At 35.7% G+C, this 23,030-nt stretch overlaps 1 protein-coding gene across 1 annotated transcript; it reads left to right on the top strand.

Moving 5' to 3' along the window:
• The first annotated feature begins 1,060 nt into the window (after positions 1–1,060).
• LOC109059806 (dual oxidase 1-like) lies at positions 1,061–14,619 on the top strand. Its single transcript, XM_042715634.1, has 25 exons — positions 1,061–1,106; positions 1,189–1,353; positions 3,322–3,509; positions 3,589–3,787; positions 4,861–5,027; positions 5,193–5,253; positions 6,115–6,211; positions 7,110–7,200; positions 7,423–7,525; positions 7,608–7,774; positions 7,896–8,071; positions 8,167–8,285; positions 8,373–8,513; positions 9,214–9,327; positions 9,423–9,625; positions 9,707–9,892; positions 10,006–10,219; positions 11,251–11,344; positions 11,521–11,681; positions 11,790–11,856; positions 11,950–12,027; positions 13,090–13,268; positions 13,425–13,655; positions 14,329–14,378; positions 14,492–14,619. The coding sequence occupies exons 2-24, from the start codon at positions 1,293–1,295 to the stop codon at positions 14,343–14,345; spliced, it is 3,114 nt and encodes a 1,037-aa protein (XP_042571568.1). The 5' UTR covers positions 1,061–1,106; positions 1,189–1,292; the 3' UTR covers positions 14,346–14,378; positions 14,492–14,619.
• The last annotated feature ends 8,411 nt before the right edge of the window (positions 14,620–23,030 follow it).

The following is a 23,030-nucleotide window of genomic DNA, read 5'->3' as shown; positions in this document are numbered from 1 at the left end:
GATGTGGGTCGGACTCTCATTCCGTCACTGACTCTTCCTTTTATTTTCGCTGCTATCCGATCTATTCGCGGACAGGTGAGGTCTGCTATTCTGTAGAGAGGCGTGACTGTATTTTCACTTTAATTGCCTTAATGTTTGCTCTATAGTTCCGGATTTGTCAGTCTTGAAGGAAAGTTGTGTCTGCTTGAACACAGCGGTTTTTTGTAGTTCAGGTGAAGAGGTGCTTCATTGGTCTGCAAGAATGGGTTTATGTGAGCTACTCTTGAAGACTTTAACTGCACTGTCTGTTCTCTGTCAAGCTATTGGTAAGTAAAATCTGTCTGATCTATCTAAACTGATGTAGAAACCATTTTCAACTCAGAAATTGCAAGTAACATTGAATTTAATGTGAAATTTTGAAGTAAAAAGACTAAAAAGGTATTTTGTTATGGAACTTATTCCAATAATCTTTATTTTGTTTGAAACTATCTATTGCATTTTGAAATTATAAAAATAATACAATTTATTGTAATTTTGTAACTTTTTTATTATTTTTATTATTTTTTTGTTTTTTTTTCTGTTTTAATGCAGTTTTAATTAGAGAAATGACAGTATTTTCTTTAGTGGTCTCAGACTTTTGATCCTCACTTTGTACATATATAAAAAACATATGAATTTCCAGCTGTTTGAATACTCATTACACTATTCATCAACTAAATGTGTTAAACATTATGTAACATACTAATATGAGTTATTGTTATTTATGAAAATTACTATGAACTATTTCAATAAACTGTACTTTAATCAAGGCTATTCAAAATATTGTCCTCTATTTTGCAATAAAAAAGTAGTGGCAAAAAGTCTCATTGTCACAAAATAATTGTAATATTTATTTATTTTAACTATTCTTGTATTTAATTTTTTTGAGGGACATTTTTGTCACAAAATAATTGTAATATTTATTTATTTTAACTAAATAATTACTAAATAATTACTCAGCTTAAATGTGCATGAAATAAATGAATTTGTCATTAACTAACATTATATGATGATTCAGATGTATTTATTATAGTGTAGGTATGATGGGTGGTACAATAATTTGGCAGATCACGATCGAGGGGCTGCAGGTGAGTGAATTCATACTTCTTTTAGGTTTCTAAAAAAAAAGAAAGAAAGAAAGAAGGGAAAATCAAGATATTGTCCTTACAGATGCAGCACTGGTCCGTCTCTTTCCGGCGCAGTACACAGATGGCGTTTATCTGCCCCGACAGGAACCGCACCTGCCCAACCCCCGCCAGATAAGCAACATAGCAATGAGTGGCCAATCTGGTCTCATGTCCTACAGGAACAGCAGCGTTCAGTCTGTGGCCTTCGGTGAGTGATGCTGTAACCTGTTGATTGAAGAGCCAGCCCTGTAATTATAGTGTCACATTATTTAAATAAATGTCCAGAAAAGGCTTACTGAGTGTAATTTACCTTAAAGTGATAGTTCACCCAATAAAAATCAGTTCAAAAATAGTTCACCCTCATGCCGTTCCAGTCCTTTCTTTCAAAAACAAAGAAACTGCTAGTAACTCTTTTCCATGCAATTACAATGAATGGGGACTGGAACCTTCAAGCCTCAAAACAGATGCAAGAGCACTATAAAATTACTCATTCACTGTATTATTATCTTATGGGCTTAGTCTACTGATCCACCCTGGTTCACCTCATAGAAGTCCATGAAAGTAGTAATGTCCAGTTTATAAGGAATCGTTTTTCTCTTTGAGTCCGATCTTTAAGTGATATGTTGTGAAAATGATTCATGCACAAAACTAACTGAATCAGCCAATTGGAATAGCACTTATTTTTGAATATGATTGAGAAAATAGTTTGATTCAAGTGTTTAAAAAAATTGATTATTGTCATTGGATTATTTCAGTTTTACACCACCCTTTCAATCTAATTTAAATTTAATTTGGCTCAAGCTCATATGGATCGATTATATGGGATATTTCACTCAAAGATGAAAATTACTCCTTGATTTACTAGATGTATATGACTTTCTTTTTTCAAATAAATACAATCTGAGTTATATTAAAAAATAAGGACATAGGCGTAGCGTAAGCTCCGGTGAGAAGTGATGAACGTGGAAGTGCAGAGGAGAGAGCAAAACAAAACACTGTTCACAAATTAGAAGTACAAAACAAGTGGAAAAGCTAGAGATTACTGTTCCTTAAGTTTTAAATATGGATATATTCCTACACAAATGCATCAATTCACTTCAGAAGGCCTTTATTAACCCCCTGGAGCATTGCAGAGCACTTTTTATGATGGATGGATGCTCTTTATTTTGCTTCAAAATCTCAACACCCATTCACTGCCATTCTAAAGCTTGGAAGATCCAGGACATTTTTTAATATAATTTAGATTGTAGTCATCTAAAAGAAGAAAGTCATATACACGATGGCTTGAGGGTGAGTTGATCTTGGGCTGATTTTCATTTTTGGGTGAACTATTCCTTTAGAGTGTATCAGTGAAGGCTTTTTTCAGGTTGACTGAGCCATCAGTCCATCCATAAACAGATAATTTTGGTGCATGTTAACATAGCTAATAGTATACAAGTTTAAAGATGTAGTTCACCCAAAAATGAAAATTTGCTGTTAATTTACTCACCCGCAGGCCATCAAGATGAAGGTGACTTTTTTTCTTGAGTAGAACAGTAAAGAAGATTTTTAGCTGAAACCACGGTCCTTAATGATTGATGAAGTCAGCGGATACCGTCATTTTGAGAGTCAAAAATGCAAATCAGGGAACACAAAATTAATACCCGTGGCTCCTGATGAGATACTGAGGTCTTATGAAGCGAAACGGTTGATCTGTGCAAGAAACTGAATGTGCAATCCACAGCCTCAGGCAAATGGGGAAATTTGATTATTTTCCGCAAATTGATTCTTTCGGAGAGTTGGTTTCAGCGAACTGCTTCAAATAACTATAATCATAAATATATCAGCGGCTCATCTGCGGAATTTTTTTTATTTTCTGTTAATTGACTGTTAGAGTAGTGCTGAATGAGCTGGCAAAACCAGCATCATAGGATCAGATATGCCGGTATTTTGGTTCATTTCGAGTCGGAGTGACTGTCAGGCATCTGAAAGTGAGTTTTGATTCATCTGTGCTGCCCGAGCTGTGAACTCTTTCAGATGGTTCAGTCCTATCTATTCACTGTTATTCTATTAAGAATTTTAAACCCTTTTTAGAGTTCAAGGATTTCAGTAGATGTTTTCCTAATATTGACTAATTTTGTAATGGATCAAGGAGAATTTGATTCCTTATGATGACCACTCTTTTTTACTACATTAGGTTACCATGTGTGGTCTGAGATCTCAGAAACACGAAGACCTGGTTGCCCACCTGAGTTCATGCATATTAAAGTCCAAAAAGAAGATCCCGTCTTTGGCTCTAACTCTTCACAGCCGGTCCTGCTTCAGTTCCAGAGAGCAGAGTGGGATCCGAGCACGGGCAAAAGTCCCAACAATCCCCGCACACAGGTGCGTATGTAGCCACTCTAGACTGTATGGGATTTATAATGGACCTGCTGAGTTTTTGATCTACCCAAATTCATTTCAGGTGAACCACGTGACAGCATGGATAGATGGCAGCTCCATCTATGGATCGTCCAGCTCATGGTGTGATGCCTTGAGAACGTTTTCCAAAGGACTGCTGGCGTCAGGCTCCTCAAAGGACATGCCCCGGCGCAGCAGCAGCGGTTACCTCATGTGGAGCGCGCCGGACCCCAGCACCAGCCCCGGCTCACAGGAGCTCTACGGTAACATATGGAGCAGCTACTTTAAGCTGTAGTACATTTATTTATTTATGAGCACATGACCAGTAGTTACATGGCTAATCAAGGATTTTGGTCCGACAGGACTTGGAATATCATGCTTTTCTCTACAAAAATGTACCATAGTATCCATAGTTTCCTTACTATAGTTATTGTAGTTCCATCCATAGTTTTCCTGCTATAGTAATATAGTTACTGCAATTATTTTACTGCTGTAAAATAAATTATGCAACATTATGAGAAACTTTTAGAATCTTTGTCATTCATTCATTTATTCATTCTTTTTTTGTTTATTTGTTTATGGATAAACAAATACATTTTATTTATTCACTTATAAATGGATAACTATTTTGTTTGTTTGTTTGTTTGTTACCCATTATTTATAAATAATAGTTTGAATTTATAATAATAATTATTATTTATTTATTCATTGATGAATAAACAATATATAAATGGATATATAAATAAATGTATAAATAAATAATATAATTAAAATACTTTTGAAAATTAATAAACATATTTAAAAATTAATAAATTAATTAGTGATTTAATGACTGCATAATTAAATAAACATCAGAGTGTTATTGTTGCAACTGTGACTACAGTAATTAACATTTTTGCAGTCACTATGGTTACTGGTAAATTTTTGTGAGGGGTTCAGGTGGCATTTTAAGTAATTTGCTCTTGCTCTTAATCTAGTCTGTCACCAGGTTTAATCCTTTTGCATGAGCATGTGTTTGCTAAAACCCGTAACAATGTGCAGTTGGTATGTTGCTGTAAAAAAATTACATAACACCAATATGAGTATGGCATGTAAAATACTCTGAATAAACCACAGCTTTTGTTTAACTAATATGTGACACCAATAGACCAGAATTTTTTATAAAAATAATCTTTAATCTATGTCCCTCTTGTAAATGGCTCCATAGATGGCAAAACAGAGCAGAGTGACTTTTCACTTTGTATTATTTTAGTACTTAAATATATATATATACATTACAAAGCACTTATGGAAATGTTGCGAGTTGTTTTCAGCTGCTCGTTTTGTGTGTTTTCAGAGTTCGGGAATGCCTGGGCCAATGAGAACATCTTTACGGTCACTGAGGGAATTATTTGGTTTCGTTACCACAACTACCTGGCCTCCAAACTGCATGAGGAACACCCCTTTTGGTCAGATGAAGAGCTTTTCCAAAATGCCCGAAAGAGGGTTATTGCCACATTTCAGGTAAAGCAGAAAGTCCTCTATTACTGACTCACTTCATGAAACAGCTGGCAATTTAGAGGGGTGTAATGCTTCCATTCCTTCCATTAATATCTACTTCGAACACTGGCATATAAATATAATGATATATCAGTCTTATTTCTGATTTGATGATCGATCTTTCCTCAGAATATTGCATTCTATGAGTGGCTGCCGGCCTATCTTGGAACTCCAGTGACTCCCTATCCAGGTGAGATTTGTGTGTGTGTGTGTGTGTGTGTGTGTGTGTGTGTGTGTGTGTGTGTGTATGTGTGTGTGTGTGTGTGTGTGTGTGTGTGTGTGTGTGTGTGTGTGTGTGTGTGTGTGTGTGTGTGTGTGTGTGTGCATGCTCCAGTAGTCTGTGGTTTGTCTCAGACGGCACACCCACTGACCACAGTCCGTTCACTCACCGTCTGATGGTCACACTACAATTTGAGTTTCATTCACTTCCACTCATGTGCATCTTAGCGCTTACTAATAATAATAATTATTTGATATTTATAATTTCTATTAATATAGCCAATTGCATTTTGATGCAGATATCACCTTCTTTTACTTTTAACTTAAAAAAATATATATATATAATAAGTAATAAAAATGTATTTAAAAAAATCTAAATAATATATATATATATATATATATATATATATATATATATATATATATATATATTTTTTTTTTAACATGGTTGGAGATGCAACATTTACAATACACTTTTTGGTGACATACATAGAAAAATATTTAATAATATTTAATGGTTAGTCTATTATTGTGAGTCAGATGGTCTCTTTCTGTTCAGGTGGATGACTGTATGCAGACGTGAGCAGACTTTATGCCACAAGTCAAAAGTTTGGCTACACAAGACTAATCTGTTGTCTGTTAAAATCGCTCTCATGATTTGCTTTAAATGCAGCTGGCTTTGCAGTTGACAGCATGTCGTTGGTATCTACGTCATAACAGGTTAACAGATGCCAAGTATGCCATTTCTGCTGAGGGCAGTACTGTTAACAGTGGTTCGTGAAAATATGAGCTGATAATGGAATATATAATATGAGCACCGTCTTTTTTGCAGGTTACCAGAAATATGTTGATCCAGGGATCTCTGCTGAGTTTGAAGCTGCTGCTGTGAGGTTTGGACTGACTCTTCCTCCACCTGGTGTATATAAAAGGTACACTGCTCAAATCACTTTTGTAAAACTGTTAGAAATCAATGTTGACATGGTAACATTAACATTAAAGACTTTCTGTTAAAATACTCAAGTTTTAGACTTATACTACTGTTCAAAAGTTTGGAGTCTGTATTTCTTATGCTCACCAAGGCTAATTTATTTGATCAAAAATACAGTGAAAACAGTAATATTGTGAAATATTATTACAATTTAAAATAACTGTTTTCTATTTGAATATATTTTAAAATGTAATTTATTTCTGTAATGTAAAGCTGAATTTTCAGCATCATTATTCCAGTCTTCAGTGTCACATGATTTTTCAGACATTATTCTAATATGCTGATTTGCTGCTCAAGAAACATTTGTTATTATTATCATCAATGTTGAAAACAGTTGTGCTGCTTCATTTTGTGGAAACTGTGACACATTTTGTTCGGATTATTTGATATATAGAAAGAACAGCATTTATTTGAAATAGAGACTTTTTGTAATTTAATGCCATTTTGATTGTTGAATAAAAGTACTTTAAAATTAAAGTAACATCTTTAAAAAAAATGAATGAATGAATGAATGAATGAAATTAAATATATATTAGGGCGACCTAATATACTAAAGGTTTGTGTTTACATAATATATGTGTGTGTACTGTGTGTACTATATATGTATACATAAATACACACACATATATGTATATATTTAAGAAATTTGTGTAATATATATATATATATATATATATATATATATATATATATATATATATATATATATATATATATATATATATATATATATATATATGCATGTAAATATTTCTGATCCCAAACTTTCAAATGGTAGTGTACATATAAAATCCTCTATTGTATCTAAAATTGTGTTGAAATGTGATTTGGGGATTCAGAAACAGGACATGTCACTACAAAAGTGCTGTGAACAGCGACGCAAGTAAATCTCCTGCCCTGCGTCTATGCAACACCTTCTGGAACCGAAATGTGAGTCATGATAGACAGAGTTTGGTTTGGATTATTATTAAAATTTCAAACATGGTGGCTTTACTATAATTTTGACTGTTTTTGTCCCAAGAATTTCTTTATTATATACAGTATATGTATACACACACACACACACACACACACACACACATAAAAAAAATATATATATAATGAAATTTAAAAATTATTTTAATTAAATAAAATTATAATAAAATGTTTTAGAACCCAAACCTGCAGTCCAGTCAGGATGTGGATGAGCTAATAATGGGCATGGCTTCTCAGATCGCTGAGCGAGAGGACAACATCATTGTGGAGGATTTGAGAGGTTGCTTTTTCTTTCAATTCATTTAATGACATTGAGAACATCTGCTGTTTAACACATCTTCTCCATTCCTTTTCTCCATTAGACTACATGTACGGCCCCTTGCGGTTCTCACGCTCTGATGCAGTGGCTTTGACCATCCAGAGGGGGCGTGATTTTGGGCTGCCCAGTTATAACCAGATCAGAGAGAGCCTCAACATGCGGCCGGTCAACAGCTGGGACGAGATCAACCCTAAACTGAAAAACACACAGGTGCTTCCACAACCATCAGCAAGAATCTCTCAATAACAAATACCCAGAATCACCCAACCACTTATTGTTCAGATAATGCAAAAATCTAGTTTGTAATGTTCTATCTGTTTCTTTGAATCAGCTGTTAAGGAAGCTTGTAGAGTTATATGAGAATGATATCTCCAGACTTGAGCTATTTGTGGGCGGCCTGCTAGAATCACAGGAAGGACCAGGTCCAGTGTTTTCCACCATCATCCTGGACCAGTTTGAACGCATAAGGAACGCTGATCGCTTCTGGTTTGAGAACATACAAAATGGGTGAGAGATTTTTCTTTGATGAATACATCAAACAGCCATATGAGTTTGGTCAGATGATGAGCACACTAAACACTGAAAGATATCCTTCATCTCAGGTTGTTCACTGAGGAGGAGATCCAAGCTATACGTAACACCACATTTCATGATGTCCTTCTGGACGTTACCAGTGCAGAGGAGGGTGACATTCAAAAGAATGTGTTCTTCTGGGTGAACGGTAAAAAGCAACCAACATCCACCAACATATTCCACAAAAAATAATATTATAAAGCCATGATGTGTTTATATTGGGCTTTTTGTGCAGGTGATCCCTGCCCCCAGCCTCAGCCAATCAGAGCCTCTGATCTCCACCCCTGCACAAACGCCTCCTCTATGAGTTACTTTGACAACAGCAGCAAAGCTGGGTTTGGAGTAACGGTGGTGGTGCTCTTCCTGTTTCCTGTTGGTCAGTGTCATTCATACATGTTTTCATATTCTGTAATTAAATTATAATTAAATTACAATTTCATAATTTCAAACAACTGCATTTAGTAATTAATTAATGCATGAATTATTAAATCACAATTTGAATAACAAATACTAGTATTTTATATAATAATAATTATGTATTTTCATTATGTTTAGTCTTTTGTTTAAAAACATAAAGGAATGTTATTCTTGCTTTGAAGTAAAAAAGAAATATCAACAACAATAACATTTACTGTGTTTAATGAATTATTTATTTATATAAATAGTTTGTCATTTAATAATTAATATTATTAAAATGTTTTTTCATTATAATACTATTATTGTATTATATATATATATATATATATATATATATATATATATATATATATATATATATATATATATATATATATAATATTTTTGTATAACAATAATGTATAATTATGTAATTATTAATTAATAATTATGTAATTATAAAAATATTTTCATTATTTTTTAACTTTTGTAGTAAAAAGATTATTTTTAAACTTTTGTTTTTAAAAAGTTTGAAAAGTTATTCTTGTTTTGAACTAAAGAATAATTTATTGGATAATTTATTAAGTTAAATAAAGAGTTTTTGCAAGGGTGTACTGTATATGCCACCCAATCATTTTTCAACACACGTACACTGTGACAACTTTCTGATCTCTCGACAGTAAGCTACATAGTAGCTTGTGTAGTTGCTCGTGTCCGGACAGCCAGATACAAACGATTCCAAAAGAAGCTCAGAGGTTCTACCACAGACCAGAAACCTGCACATGAAACTGTTGGTCAGTAACATTACCTGCAGTGTCACATTCGTCTGAAATGTCAATGAAGATGAGTTTATTAACTTCTATTATTGCATTTTGCTTTATTTGTTCAGCCAAAGAGTGGTTGGGGCACAATGCAGCACCCCGACAAGTCACACTTGCGTTCAACGAGAAGAAAGTATTCCAGACCTTTGATGAAAACGGCTCTCTTCTCAGTTCTCACAGCTTGTGCAATCAAGACCACCTGAATGTGTTAATATCCAATGACCACCAGCATCGTGCTCTGCTCTTGAGGATCCCCAAAGAGTATGATCTGGTAGGCATTTGGTAGTTTATTCTGTTGTTATCATATAACTGATGCGCAGCGAGACATTAAGTTGTCAGATTTCTGTCCAAGGTTTTGTTCTTTGAGGATGTTGGACAGAGGTCAAAGTTCCTGAGTCACCTGCGCTCTGAGCTGGAGGGCAAAATTCAGAATCTGACCGTGATGGAAATGAGTGAGAAAGAGCTTCTTAGAGATGCAGTGACCAGAACACAGAGGGAAAAGATTGTGGAGACGTTTTTCAAGCACGCTTTTTCAAAGGTATGTTTTTCTATTCTCTCTTCATATGTCTAGAATGTCATTGTGTTTTCATTCCACTGGCAAAGTGTCACAAAGTTACCAGGTAGCATATTCCATGTGTTTTTTGACTCCAGGTCTTGGACATTGATAAAAGTGATGCAGGAGACTTGAGCAACAGGACCAGAGAAGCTTTACAGTGTGAGCTCACACGAGCTGAATTCGCCAGTGTGCTCGGCCTGAAGCCTGACTCGCTCTTTGTAGAGTCCATGTTCACACTGGCTGACAAGGATGGAAATGGATACCTTTCATTTCAGGAGTTCCTAGATGTTATTGTCATTTTCATGACAGGTGAGGTTGTACAAATCTTTTGTAATGCAGTTCAGTGTTTCAATATATGTTGTTGTCACCATTTTAAAATACTACCAAGTTACAGTGTTACAATGTTGTGATGTTACAATGTTACAGATTTACCTTGTTATGTTAGGATTGTACAGTTTTACAGTGTTACGCTGTTAGAATGTTAGAATGCTACAATGTTACACTGTTACAAAGTTACGTTGTTAGGATGTTACAGTTTTACAATTTTAGTATTTCGACGTTAGAATGTTGTGATATTACAGTGTTAAGATGCTACTATGTTAACTTCTTACAATGTTAGGATGTTACAGTTTTACAATTTTACAGCATTATGTTGTTACAATGTTACAGTGTTACATTGTTACGATATTATAGTTATACAGTTTAACAGTGTTTTGATGTTAGAAGGCTGTTATGTTACAATATTATAATGTTACAATGCTATAAACTTACCTTTTTATAATATTACAGTTTTACAATTATCAGTGTTACGATGTTCTGATGTTACATAGTTAAGATGTTACAGTGCTACTACAGTAAGTTAACTTGTTAGGATGTTACAGTTTTACGGTGTTATGTTACAATGTTAGTTTTATGATTTTACAATGTTACAAAGTTACTTTGTTACATTGTTAGAATGTTACAGTTATACAATTTTGCGTCATTACAATGTTACAAAGTCACCTTACGTTGTTAGAATGTTACAGTTTTACAATTTTGCGGCATTACAATGTTACAAAGTAACCTTACATTGTTAGAATGTTACAGTTGTACAATTTTGCGGCAATACAATGTTACAAAGTAACCTTATGTTGTTAGAATGTTACAGTTTTACAATTTTGTGGCATTACAATGTTACAAAGTAACCTTACATTGTTAGAATTTAACAGTTATACAATTTTGCTGCATTACAATGTTACAAAGTAACCTTACATTGTTAGAATGTTACAGTTTTACATTGTAATGGTGTTACTATTTTGTGTTGGTAAGAGTGTTAAAGTGTTTTTGGCTTTCAAATCCAGGTACTCCCGAGGAGAAGTCTAAGCTTTTGTTTTCAATGCATGACATTAAAGGAGATGGCTTCTTGTCCAAGGAAGAGTTCACGTCCTTACTCAGGTTGGTTCTGATGTTTTCTGAGCCTTGTAGAGAACAAAAGTCTTTTGTTCAAAGATTTTTTTTTTTTTGATAATAACCTGAACGTTGCAATCCAGATGATATACTTTTACAAATCTATAAAGTTTCTCTGAAAGATTTATTTTTTCTGCTAGTATTTTTCCTCTTGTCTTGTACAGGTCTTTCATTGATATCTCTGGAAGTGCTCTATCTAAGAGTCAGGCTGATGATGGCATAGCAGCCATGCTTCAGGCAGCTGGTCTGTACAACAAAGATTGCTTCTCCTGGGAGGACTTTCACTTTCTGCTGCGAGACCATTCAGCTCAACTCAGTATTAAAGGTTAAGGATGTATTTTTCTTTATGGTCTAATCCCCCATGTCCCTATATTTATTAATCCACTCAATACAGAGGCATTTTACTTTGAAACTGTTGTTCATGTATTCCCAGGCATGGAAGTACTCGGTAAGAAAAAACTAGCCAGACAACAGCGAGTATCTTTCATTAAGAAAAATAGGTAAAGAAAAAATATGTAACATAAAACCCATTTGGCACTTTTTTAAAAATGAGTACACAGTAATACAGCTAAGTTGTTTTTGATTTCTTTTAGTCCTTCAACAGTGGAAGAGCTTACTCACAGGCCTGAGGGGGAGCAAGACCAGGAACTTCGTCAAAGACAGACCAAGAAGTGAGAAGTTAATGTATAATATCTCTGTCATGGTCATTTTAGAGCATGTGTTGCATTACAAAACATGTTCTGACGTGTATGGTCATTTGGAGTTCAGCTAGGTGTTAGATTTAAGCCTTTGTGAAACCCATCATTTGTTGGCTATTGAGAAATGTGGCAATCAGTAATTGTGGGAAGTGATGCCATTCTGTGACGTAATATTGGTAAGGTTTTGCTTTAAATCTCTTCGTCTTTAGTTGACTGTGACAAAATTAAACTGGCTAAAGCAGAAGCAGAAATAACTAGATTTTGACATATTATGAAAACAATGTGAATGTTGATGACCTGTCTGTCGCGAGTGGGGCGGGGCAGAGAGCCGTGGGAGCTCATTATCTCGGCCCCGCCCCAATCATCACATTGTGCAATAGCAACCAAAATGATTTTGTTACTATGATAAATTACTGATAAATAACTAACTAGACCAGGGATGTACATTCCTCCTTCTGGAGGGTCGTTGTCCCGCAGAGCTCAGTTCCAACACCAATTAAACACGTGAACCAGCTAATCAAGGTCTTATTAAGTATACTAGAAACTTCCAGGCAAGTTGGTGCTTAACTGTGCAGGACAGTTGCCCTCCCGGACTGTTTTGGACACACCTGAAGACAGACAAGCATACAGATAACTAACTAGACATACAATTGGATAGACAGATAACTAGTTGATTAGTAATCTGTATAATTTGTTACCTCTCTGGCTGTCTTTCTGTCTGGTTAGTTAGATATATGTCTGGCTATCTTACTATCTAGTTATTTAGTCATCCACCTGTCAGTCTATCTAATTAGTTAGTTATCTAACTGACTGTCTTTCTGTCCTACTAACTAGCCTACTAACTAGCTAGACACATATATTGATAAAATTGTGAGTCTGTTAGAAAAGATATAGTCACCTGAATCAGAACAGGCTGAAGGACTGGGCCAGTGTTGCCTTAAGAAAAAACTCAACCCAAGTTTGAGCAATAAAGGTATGTTGTTTCTGTCAAGCCACCCTAGTTAAAGCAGAAATATGTTCTGTTTTCCTTGTTAGAACTGGACAAAGCAACCCGAAAGTGTACGTGAGGCCTCAGAGAGAGCGCTACAACAGGAACGCAGTGCAGCAATGCATCCAGCAGTTCAAACGCTTCATAGAAAACTACAGAAGACATATCATTTGCATAGTCGTTATATACGGGATCACAGCTGGACTAGCACTGGAAAGATGTTTCTGTAAGTGTCCCTTTATTTTCTCTCTTTTCATCTTTGTACATTGTGTTGTGCATATTTAAGGCGTAACTTGATTTATTGTGATCATGTTGAATTGTTCCTATTTTTTAACACTGGAGAGCCGCACTAATAGTTGCAAACCAATAGCAATGTTTGTAGATTATGGTTTACAGGCCCATGCCAGTGGCATCCCAGAGACCTCCATGGTGGGTGTGCTCGTGTCTCGCGGTTCTGCGGCCGCGATCTCCTTCCTGTTTCCCTACATGCTCCTCACTGTGTGCCGTAACCTGATAACCATGTGCAGAGAGACTTTTCTCAACAGATACATCCCATTCGATGCGGCCATTGACCTTCACCGTCACATGGCTATGACTGCTGTCGTCCTCTCAGGTCAGAAGTGAAAAATTCACTCTACGTCCAAAACAGCATCTATTAATACTTGAACTTCCTTATGTGCCCTCTCAATTATTTTTTATTTTTTTACTACAGATATGATTCATTAGAATCTTACGTCATCCCGTTTATGTTTTAATACTTTGCATGTCAAGACATATTTGTGCAGTTTATGGCATAAGTGATGTGCTATACATCAGTCATATTCATGCATGTACTTTTTTATTTATTTATGGTTTTTAATATTTGATTTATTTTTTTGGTGCCAGTTGTTCACAGTTTGGGGCATGTGGTCAACGTTTACGTTTTCTGCATCAGTGACCTCAGCATTCTTGCCTGCCTGTTTCCTAGAGTGTTCTCTAACAATGGGTAATTAATACAATTAATCCTGAGATACATAAATACATATATGTGTGTGTGTGTGTGTACTGTATATATAGATGGTTTCAGGTTCAGAGTTCAAAAAACATTCAAAAGTAACGTTCCCATAATGTTTGATAAAATGATCAAATGTTCATGTAACCAGAACTGGATGTTTTGAATGTTCAGAGAATTTTTTTTTTCTAACTTAATGGGAACATAAAGCATTCTTAAAGCATATTTGTGTTAGCTGGGAATCTCTGTTAGTGCAGGAGCCTTGTCTTAAATCCTATGTGTTGATCAATTGCAGGTCTGAGCTTCCAATGAAATGGACCTTCTGGTTTTTCAAGACAGTTCCTGGTATAGCTGCTCATTCAATGTTGTTTGGATATATTCAGTATTCAATTTCTAGAGTCAGTATATTATTTTTCTAGATGCGTGTTTGCTGTAGCTTTGTTTTGTTTCTCTTTCAGGTCTCACTGGGGTTCTTTTGCTATTGATTTTTGCCTTTATGTATGTCTTCGCCTCACACTATTTCAGACACATCAGCTTCAGAGGATTCTGGATCACACACCACCTATATGTGCTCGTCTATGTCCTGGTAAAGGAAAAAAACACCTATTTATTTATTAGTTTTATTAGAGTGTTTCAGCTTCAGTATTCTGTACTAAGAAAAACAGTTGAAATATAGTTAAAATTCAGATAGTAAGAGAGCAAAAGAAAAAGAAAATCCAGAAATTATTGATTAGAATACATTTTTTGTTTAAAAAAACCTTTTCAAATTTTGAAATTAAAAGAAACGATATCAATAATAATAAAAAAAATACTTTTTTATCTTTATTTCAAAACAACAATATGATTGTTCTCAACCATTTGTTTTTGTTTTGTTTTGTTTTGTTTTGTTTTGTTTTGTTTTGTTTTGTTTTGTTTTGTTTTGTTTTGTTTTGTTTTGTTTTGAAAGTTGCATGTCTGGCTAGCACTCTGGCCACAGGAACTGTGACTGCTGACTTCCTCTCTGTCTCTCTTCATCTCATTTGGCAGACGGTGATCCACGGCAGCTATGCCCTCCTCCAGGAGCCCCGCTTCCACATCTACCTGATCCCCCCTGGCCTCCTCTTCCTCCTGGACAAGCTCATCAGCCTCAACAGGAACAAGGTGGAGATCCCAGTGGTGAAAGCCGAGCTGCTGCCCTCAGGTAGACAATACGCTCAGCAGATCCAGCACAAAGCTCTCCAAGGGCCTGAGCACACAGTGGTGTGTCATGTGCTGTAAAGTGTTCACTTCTAATTGCTCTGGCTGTGAAATAATACAGCATCTCAGAACAGGAGTCTTGAGTCAAATCCAGAAATCACTTTATTGATTTTAAAATTAAACAATGTCTAAAATCACCAATTAGGTAACAATTTATTTCAATAGTCCACTTTAGATATTCCACTAACTATAAGTAGCTTTACAACTACATGTGAACTATGAGTCATTAGTAGACTGCTGGCACTGATCACCCAATCGGCATTCTACTGACTGTAAGCAATGTTGGGGAAAGTTAATTTTAAAAGTAATGCACTACAATATTGTGTTACTCCATAAAAAAGTAACTAATTGTGTTACTTAGTTGCTTTTGATGGGAAGTAATACATTACGCTACTTTTGTGTTACTTTTTGTCACTTGAGCTGGGCTTGCTTGTTTATTTTCAATAGCAAAAAAAAAAACAAAATTTTGTTTTTGGGAACTGTAAAAGCCCTTTCACAACAAAAGTGAAATTACTAAATCTCCGGCTGAAGGAAGTGCTTCTGCCTCTGCACTTACTCCCAACTTCTCTCAACATGGGGAGGTGTCTTGCATTTCTTTTAAGTAACTTGCATTACTTTTTTTAAAAAGTAACTCAGATATATTCTTGTAAATTTACAAGTAATGCGTTACTTTACTAGTTACTTGAAAAGTAATCTGATACCATAACTTCTGTGTCTTGCAATGCATTACCCCCAACACTGACTGTAAGTAACTTTGCATGTACATGTGAACTTAATCTAACCTTAAAATAACCTTAAAATAACATAAAATAAGCAGTCTACTAAAATTCTAATAAGAGTTAGTTGGCCTGTGCTGGCAAAGTTATTTATAGTAGAATGTCTAAAGTGGACTAGTAGCACTGATAACCCTTTTCTCAATTTCTCTGAACTGGCAGATGTAACTTACCTGGAGTTTAAGCGTCCACAAGGTTTTGTCTACCGCTCAGGACAGTGGGTACGTATCGCATGCCTGGCGCTGGGCACAGATGAGTACCATCCTTTCACCCTGACCTCTGCACCACATGAGGAGACCCTCAGCCTTCATATCCGTGCAGTGGGACCCTGGACCAGCAAACTCCGAGAGGCCTACACCCCTGAGAATCTCCAGGAGCTTGGAGGATATCCAAAGGCAAGGATACACAGTTTGTGTTTGGATCATATAGATGTAGATAAACCTGAAACCATTACAGTAGGTTATCCTAATATACAGTATATAGGGATGCCCTGATACTAACTTTAAATTTAGCCAATACTGATAGCTGGTTATTCAGAATTATGTCTGCCGATACCAATACTATACAGGGAGCCTCTTCGTTTGGTACAGAACTAATTATATGCTACGCTATTTATTTGCAGATATATTAATCCTTTGTGTTGCCGCTTGAGCTGAGGTGCTACAGCAATCTGTTGTGCCACATTTAAGAGTGTAAAAAGACGTTGTTTCTTATCAAAAGTAACAAAGCATAAAAGCTATTTGCAATTATTGGATGGGAGACATGCTACCAATAATGTTTGATCAAGGGATAACCACAGACCTGGCAACCCTGGCTTGAACTAAGAGTGATTCGTAGGGTCAAATATATATATACACACACAGGTGCATCTCAATAAATTACAATGTCATGGAAAAGTTCATTTATTTCATTAATTCAACTCAAATTGTGAAACTCATGTATTAAATAAATTCAGTGCACACAGAATGAAGTAGTTTAAGTCTTTGGTTCTCTCCACAAATTAGAATACTTCATAAGACCAATAAAAAAAGGCCTTCTGGAAAGTATGTTCATTTACTGTACATGTACTCAATACTTGGTAGGGGCTCCTTTTGCTTTAATTACTGCCTCAATTCGGCGTGGCATGGAGGTGATCAGTTTGTGGCACTGCTGAGGTGGTATGGAAGCCCAGGTTTCTTTGACAGTGGCCTTCAGCTCATCTGCATTGTTTAGTCTCTTGTTTCTGATTTTCCTCTTGACAATACCCCATAGATTCTCTCTGGGGTTCAGGTCTGGTGAGTTTGCTGGCCAATCAAGCACACCAACACCATGTTCATTTAACCAACTTTTGGTGCTTTTGGCAGTGTGGGCAGGTGCCAAATCCTGCTGGAAAATGAAATCAGCATCTTCAAAAAGCTGGTCAGAAGAAGGAAGCATGAAGTGCTCCAAAATGTCTTGGTAAACGGGTGCAGTGACTTTAGTTTCCAAAAAACACAATGGACCAAAACCAGCAGATGACATTGCAGCCCAAATCATCAGACTGTGGAAACTTAACACTGGACTTCAAGCAACTTGGGCTATGAGCTTCTCTACCCTTCCTCCAGACTCTAGGACCTTGGTTTCCAAATGAAATACAAAACTTGCTCTCATCTGAAAGAGGACTTTGGACCACTGGGCAACAGTCCAATTCTTTTTCTCCTTAGCCCAGGTAAGACGCCTCTGATGTTGTCTTTGGTTCAGGAGTGGCTTAACAAGAGGAATACGACAACTGTTCCTTGTTCCTTGTTCCTTGTTCCAAATTCCTTGACACGTCTGTGTGTGGTGGCTCTTGATGCTTGGACCCCAGCCTCAGTCCATTCCTTGTGAAGTTTACTCAAATTCTTGAATTGATTTTGCTTGACAATCCTCATAAGGCTATGGTTCTCTCAGTTGGTTGTGCATCTTTTTCTTCCACACTTTTCCCTTCCTCTCAACTTTCTGTTAACATGCTAAGATACAGCACTCTGTGAACAGCCAGCTTCTTTGGCAATGAATGTTTGTGTCTTACCCTCCTTGTGAAGGGTGTCAGTGATTGTCTTCTGGACAACTGTCAGATCAGCAGTCTTCCCTATGATTGTGTAACCTAGTGAACCTACTGTAACTGAGGGACCATTTTGAAGGCTCAGCAAACCTCTGTAGGTGTTTTGAGTTGATTAGCTGATTGGCATGTCACCATATTCTAATTTGTTGAGATAGTGAATTGGTGTGTTTTTGTTAAATGTGAGCCAAAATCATCATGAATGAATGACCCTACTGTATCTCCACAGCTGTATCTGGACGGGCCGTTTGGGGAGGGTCATCAGGAGTGGACAGACTATGAGGTGTCAGTTTTGGTGGGTGCTGGGATTGGAGTCACACCCTTCGCTTCCATCTTAAAAGACCTGGTGTTCAAATCTTCAGTCAAGTTCAAATTTCACTGCAAAAAGGTACAATACAGCCTTTTAAAAATAGTTTTCAATGTCGTATAATTAATGATTACATTTTTAATGACTCTTAACTTGTCCTCTGAATTCAGGTGTATTTTATTTGGGTGACACGGACTCAGCGTCAGTTCGAGTGGGTGTCTGACATCATAAGAGAGGTGGAGGACATCGACGCTCAGGAGCTGGTGTCAGTGCACATCTACATCACACAGCTGGCTGAGAAATTCGATCTCCGCACCACCATGCTGGTAAATCCATTGTTTATATGAGAATGATTAGAGGTTTTACTGGTTTATATGGTTGCTGTAATTTTCATTGAATTACTGTGATGAAATTAAAAGCATGTTAACTGATATGAAGTTATGGTTGGGTGTAAAATCAATCACCTCTCTCTCTTTCTCAAGTATGTCTGTGAGCGGCACTTTCAGAAGGTGTGGAACAGGAGTCTGTTCACCGGCCTCCGCTCCGTCACACACTTCGGCCGCCCACCCTTTTTGGCTTTTCTCAGCTCGCTACAGGAAGTTCATCCAGAGGTCAGAGGCCAAATAATTTGCATCTATGCATGCATTGGAACTTTACCGTTAAACTCCACCAAGAATGATAACTATAACAATAATTATAAAGTTTTTAATAATCATTTTTAGTTCTATGAGAATAGGAAAGTTTGCACCTCAACAATAACGACACAGAGGAACAATATCGCTGGAATCACTTTCAGAACCACTTTTTCCAGCCAATCAGAATCTATAGGACTTAAAGAGCTTGAGCTTTTAAACTGGGAGATGACAAGACTGCAGCATGTGCTTATAATAATAGTAGATTATTGTGTGTTGTTGTGGATGCTTATATATTCAATATAGTCCGTATAGTTGTCTTTATAGTTATATTTTTCATTATAGTTATCTTTATTGCTTTAGTTATAATTATCTTTATTGTTATCGTTATAGTTATCTTTATCGTTATAGTCATTATTATAGTTATTGTTATCGTTATAGCTATATTTATCATTATAGTTATCGTTATTGTTATAGCTATGGTTATCTTTATCATTATAGTTATCTTTATTGTTATAGTTATAGTTATCGTCAAAGTTCTTTTTGTGGTTGTCGTTGTAGTTACAGTTAAAGTTATCTTTATCGTTATGTTATCGTTAAAATTATCTTTATCGTTACAGTTATATAGTTATAGTTATCTTTATTGTTATAGTTACAGTTATTGTTAGTTATTTTTTTAGTTATCGTTGTTGTTATTGTTGTAGTTATCTTAATCATTATGGTTATCATTATGATTAAAGTTATCTTTATTGTTACAGTTATCCTTATAGTTATAGTTATCATTATCGTTATAGTTATCTTTATCATCATCATCTTTATAGCTATTGCTATAGTTATCTTTATTGTTATAGTTATAGTTATTTTTGTAGTTATTGTTGTAGTTGTTATTTTGGTATATTTTTATTTATTTGTTTTTATTTTTAATTTTATTTTTATTTTTAGTTATCGTTATAGTTATCCTTATTGTTATAGTTATCTTTACAGTTGTAGGGCCTTTACTGTTGCATTTTTCTAAATCTTCCTGTATCAATAAATATTTGTGATTCATATGGGATCTTGTGAAAGGAGTCATTTTGGATAATAAATCATTTAATTAGATCATTGTGACAGTGATATCAACCTCACGTACACCACTGATGATGTTTCCTTGTTAAAGGTGGAGAAGATCGGCGTGTTTAGCTGTGGTCCTCCTGGTCTGACTAAGAATGTTGAGAAGGCCTGCCAGCAAATGAACAAACGTGACCAGACACATTTTGTTCACCACTATGAGAACTTCTAGACCGTATGATTGAATCGGATAAGAAATACTTAACAACGAATCACTGAATCATCAATACTGATTCATTTTAAATGGCCTGGAGTCCATTATTCCATTTAAAACAGCCTGAGTTGTCATTACTAGTTGATAGAGAACATGTTGATGTCATATTCATGAAAGTACAATGCAGTCTACAAATCAGTTATGCTAAATAAATCACTTTAAGTACCAAATATATTAGGAGTGAATTTCATATAAAGAAACATTAGATCTTTTGGATGTCATTTTTTTCATTGTTTTCTGTGTTTGTCTCTTTGAATGTAAAAGTACACACATATAATGTACATTCTATGTAACAAATGATCAATAAATGAAGTGTTATTCCATTTTTGTCTGTGATGTATTTGTCATTTGAGTGTTACTGTTAATGTCTCATTATCATTATCACTAAAAGGACTGATCAAATTCCATCTACAGCTTTGCTGATTACATATATTTTATCTTAAAAAGGAACTCTTTCTTCTTTGATAATACGCCTTACCTTCAAATCATTCAACATGCATTAAAGATTTGACAGAATTCACATTCAGTGCTTGTTATGTTCCCCTCTAACAATGTTTAATTGCTTGAGGCAGTTTTTTTCCCTTTTAAGAGATTTATGTTTTGTTTGTTCATTAAAACCAATAGCTAGTCCACGGCTTTTCATGCAGTTTTGATGTCATCCGTGTTCAATTTAATCGCACAAACTCCAATAACATGTTAAATGCCTACAAAGCAATAAAACTGCAGGAAATTCGGGATAGAGTGCTGGCAGACAATATCATTTTTTGGGATTGTGAATATGATCAGCACAATAATAATTGCCAGAGTCCTAGAGAAACATAAAGTAAGAATGAAGCAATGTGTGTATAAAAGAACTCCACTATCAGTAGTCACGTACACACTGCAGGTCGTGATATTTTGGTGTGTGGCTCATTTCCAAGATAAAGCATTTGGGTTTGAGTCTTTTATGGGCTTGTTTTTTTTTTTTTTTTTTTTTTTTTTTTTTTTTTGCAAGATCTGTCAACACTGAGTTAAAACATATCCTGTGATTTCTTGCACCAAACATACAGAAAAGACACTGATACACAAACTTTTTTAAAGGCTTTTTATATAAAACTATTCCAGATGTGTATATGTTATAAACAAGTATTTGTATATGTTTGTAGATATATCTGTACATGTATATTAAAAGACACAAGCATATTTTTAACTTTATATTCTTCCATACACCTGTGTAATTTTTTTACTCCATATATCTTTCACAATGTCTTTTATTGAATATAATGATTTGAAGCTCAGCACTGGTGATTGGTGGATGCTATACCCTGTGACTTTCCTACTGGTTAATTGCAAGTTTAGTTTTGTTTGTACTGTAATAACACGGTCAAAATCAATGAAAATGTGGTCATTTTTAATAACTGGAGCATTTCCCGGAGCATTTCAGTCCTTGGTAGTGCAACTGAAGCTAACAATCAACTATGGGAGACAAGGCACTGTCAAAAGATCTCAGGGATAAAGTTGTGGACAGGCACAAGTCAAGAGATGGATACAAAAACATTTCAAAGGCTTGATCAATGCCTAGAAGCACAGTGATGTCTATTATTAAGAAGTAGAAGGTATTTGGTACAACGCAGACCCTCCCTGGATCAGGACGTCTCTCCAAACTGGATGAAAGAGCCGGAGGAAACTGCTCAGAGACCTACAGCAACTCTGAAGCAGCTGCAGGAACTTATGACAAAGAGTGGTGATAACAATATCACAAATTACTGTGAGGCAGACGAGTCAGACTGAAAATTGAAATATTTGAGGCAGATGAGACTAAAATTGAATTATTTGGCCTCAACACCAAACGATACGTCTGGAGGAAATCCAATTCAGCTCACCATCCAAATAACAGCATCCCTCCAGTAAAGCATGGAGGTGCTAATGTCCTGTTCTGGGTGTTTCTCTGAGGCAGGGAGGTGGTTATTTGTTGTTATGGGGTGTTTATTGGATGGGGCAAAATATTTCTTGAGGAAAATCTGCTGCCTTATGCCAGAAAGTTGTCAATGGGAAGAAGGTTTACCTTCCAACATGACAATGACCCAAAGCACACAGCAAAACTGAGCACACAGTGTTTGAAAGAGAAGAAGGTGAAAGTCCTTGCATGGCCTCGTCAGAGCCCAGACTTAAACCCCACTGAAAATCTGCGGAAGACTGCAGTCCACAAACACCAGTAGACTGAACTGAACTTAAGCAGTTCTGCAAAGAACAGCAGGCAAATATTGCAAAGTCTAGGTGTGCAAAGTTAGTTCTATCATGTTGGTGTTATATCTTTTCACTTGTAACGGTTATGGACATTTTGTTGTGTTTCTCTTTCTTCCTGTCCACCTCCCCTGTTTACTTCTGTTGCCTATTTCCTATGAGTCCTGATTTGTTTCTGTAGTGATGTATTCGTCTCATTTACTTACCCAGTATTTATGCTCCCTGTTTTTGTCTGTTCTCTGTTGGTTATTTGCTTTACCATTGTGTGCTTCATTTGATTTACTTGGCTTTTATTTTTTGTATTTGTTTTTGATTTATCATTTAAAAATTTTGGATAATACTCCTTCGTTGTGCACTTTAAATAGCACAACACATTACGATCAGTTATGTTTTTGCACTGGGAAAAGGAATATCAGGATAAACACAATAATATAAATGTAAGAAGAAGA

Source organism: Cyprinus carpio, chromosome A25, assembly GCF_018340385.1.
Source record: "Cyprinus carpio isolate SPL01 chromosome A25, ASM1834038v1, whole genome shotgun sequence".
NCBI classification, from domain to species: domain Eukaryota; kingdom Metazoa; phylum Chordata; class Actinopteri; order Cypriniformes; family Cyprinidae; genus Cyprinus; species Cyprinus carpio.
Note: the sequence above shows the minus strand (reverse complement) of the source record. Positions and strands in the feature narration are given on the sequence as shown.

Bases quoted from the DNA above. Each gene is read 5' to 3' on its own strand.
- LOC109059806 (XM_042715634.1), top strand. From the start codon at position 1,293: ATGAGTGGCCAATCTGGTCTCATGTCCTACAGGAACAGCAGCGTTCAG. The intron at 11,345-11,520 runs GTTGGTTCTGAT...TGTCTTGTACAG, and splicing joins GAGTTCACGTCCTTACTCAG to GTCTTTCATTGATATCTCTG. The intron at 11,682-11,789 runs GTTAAGGATGTA...ATGTATTCCCAG, and splicing joins AGCTCAACTCAGTATTAAAG to GCATGGAAGTACTCGGTAAG.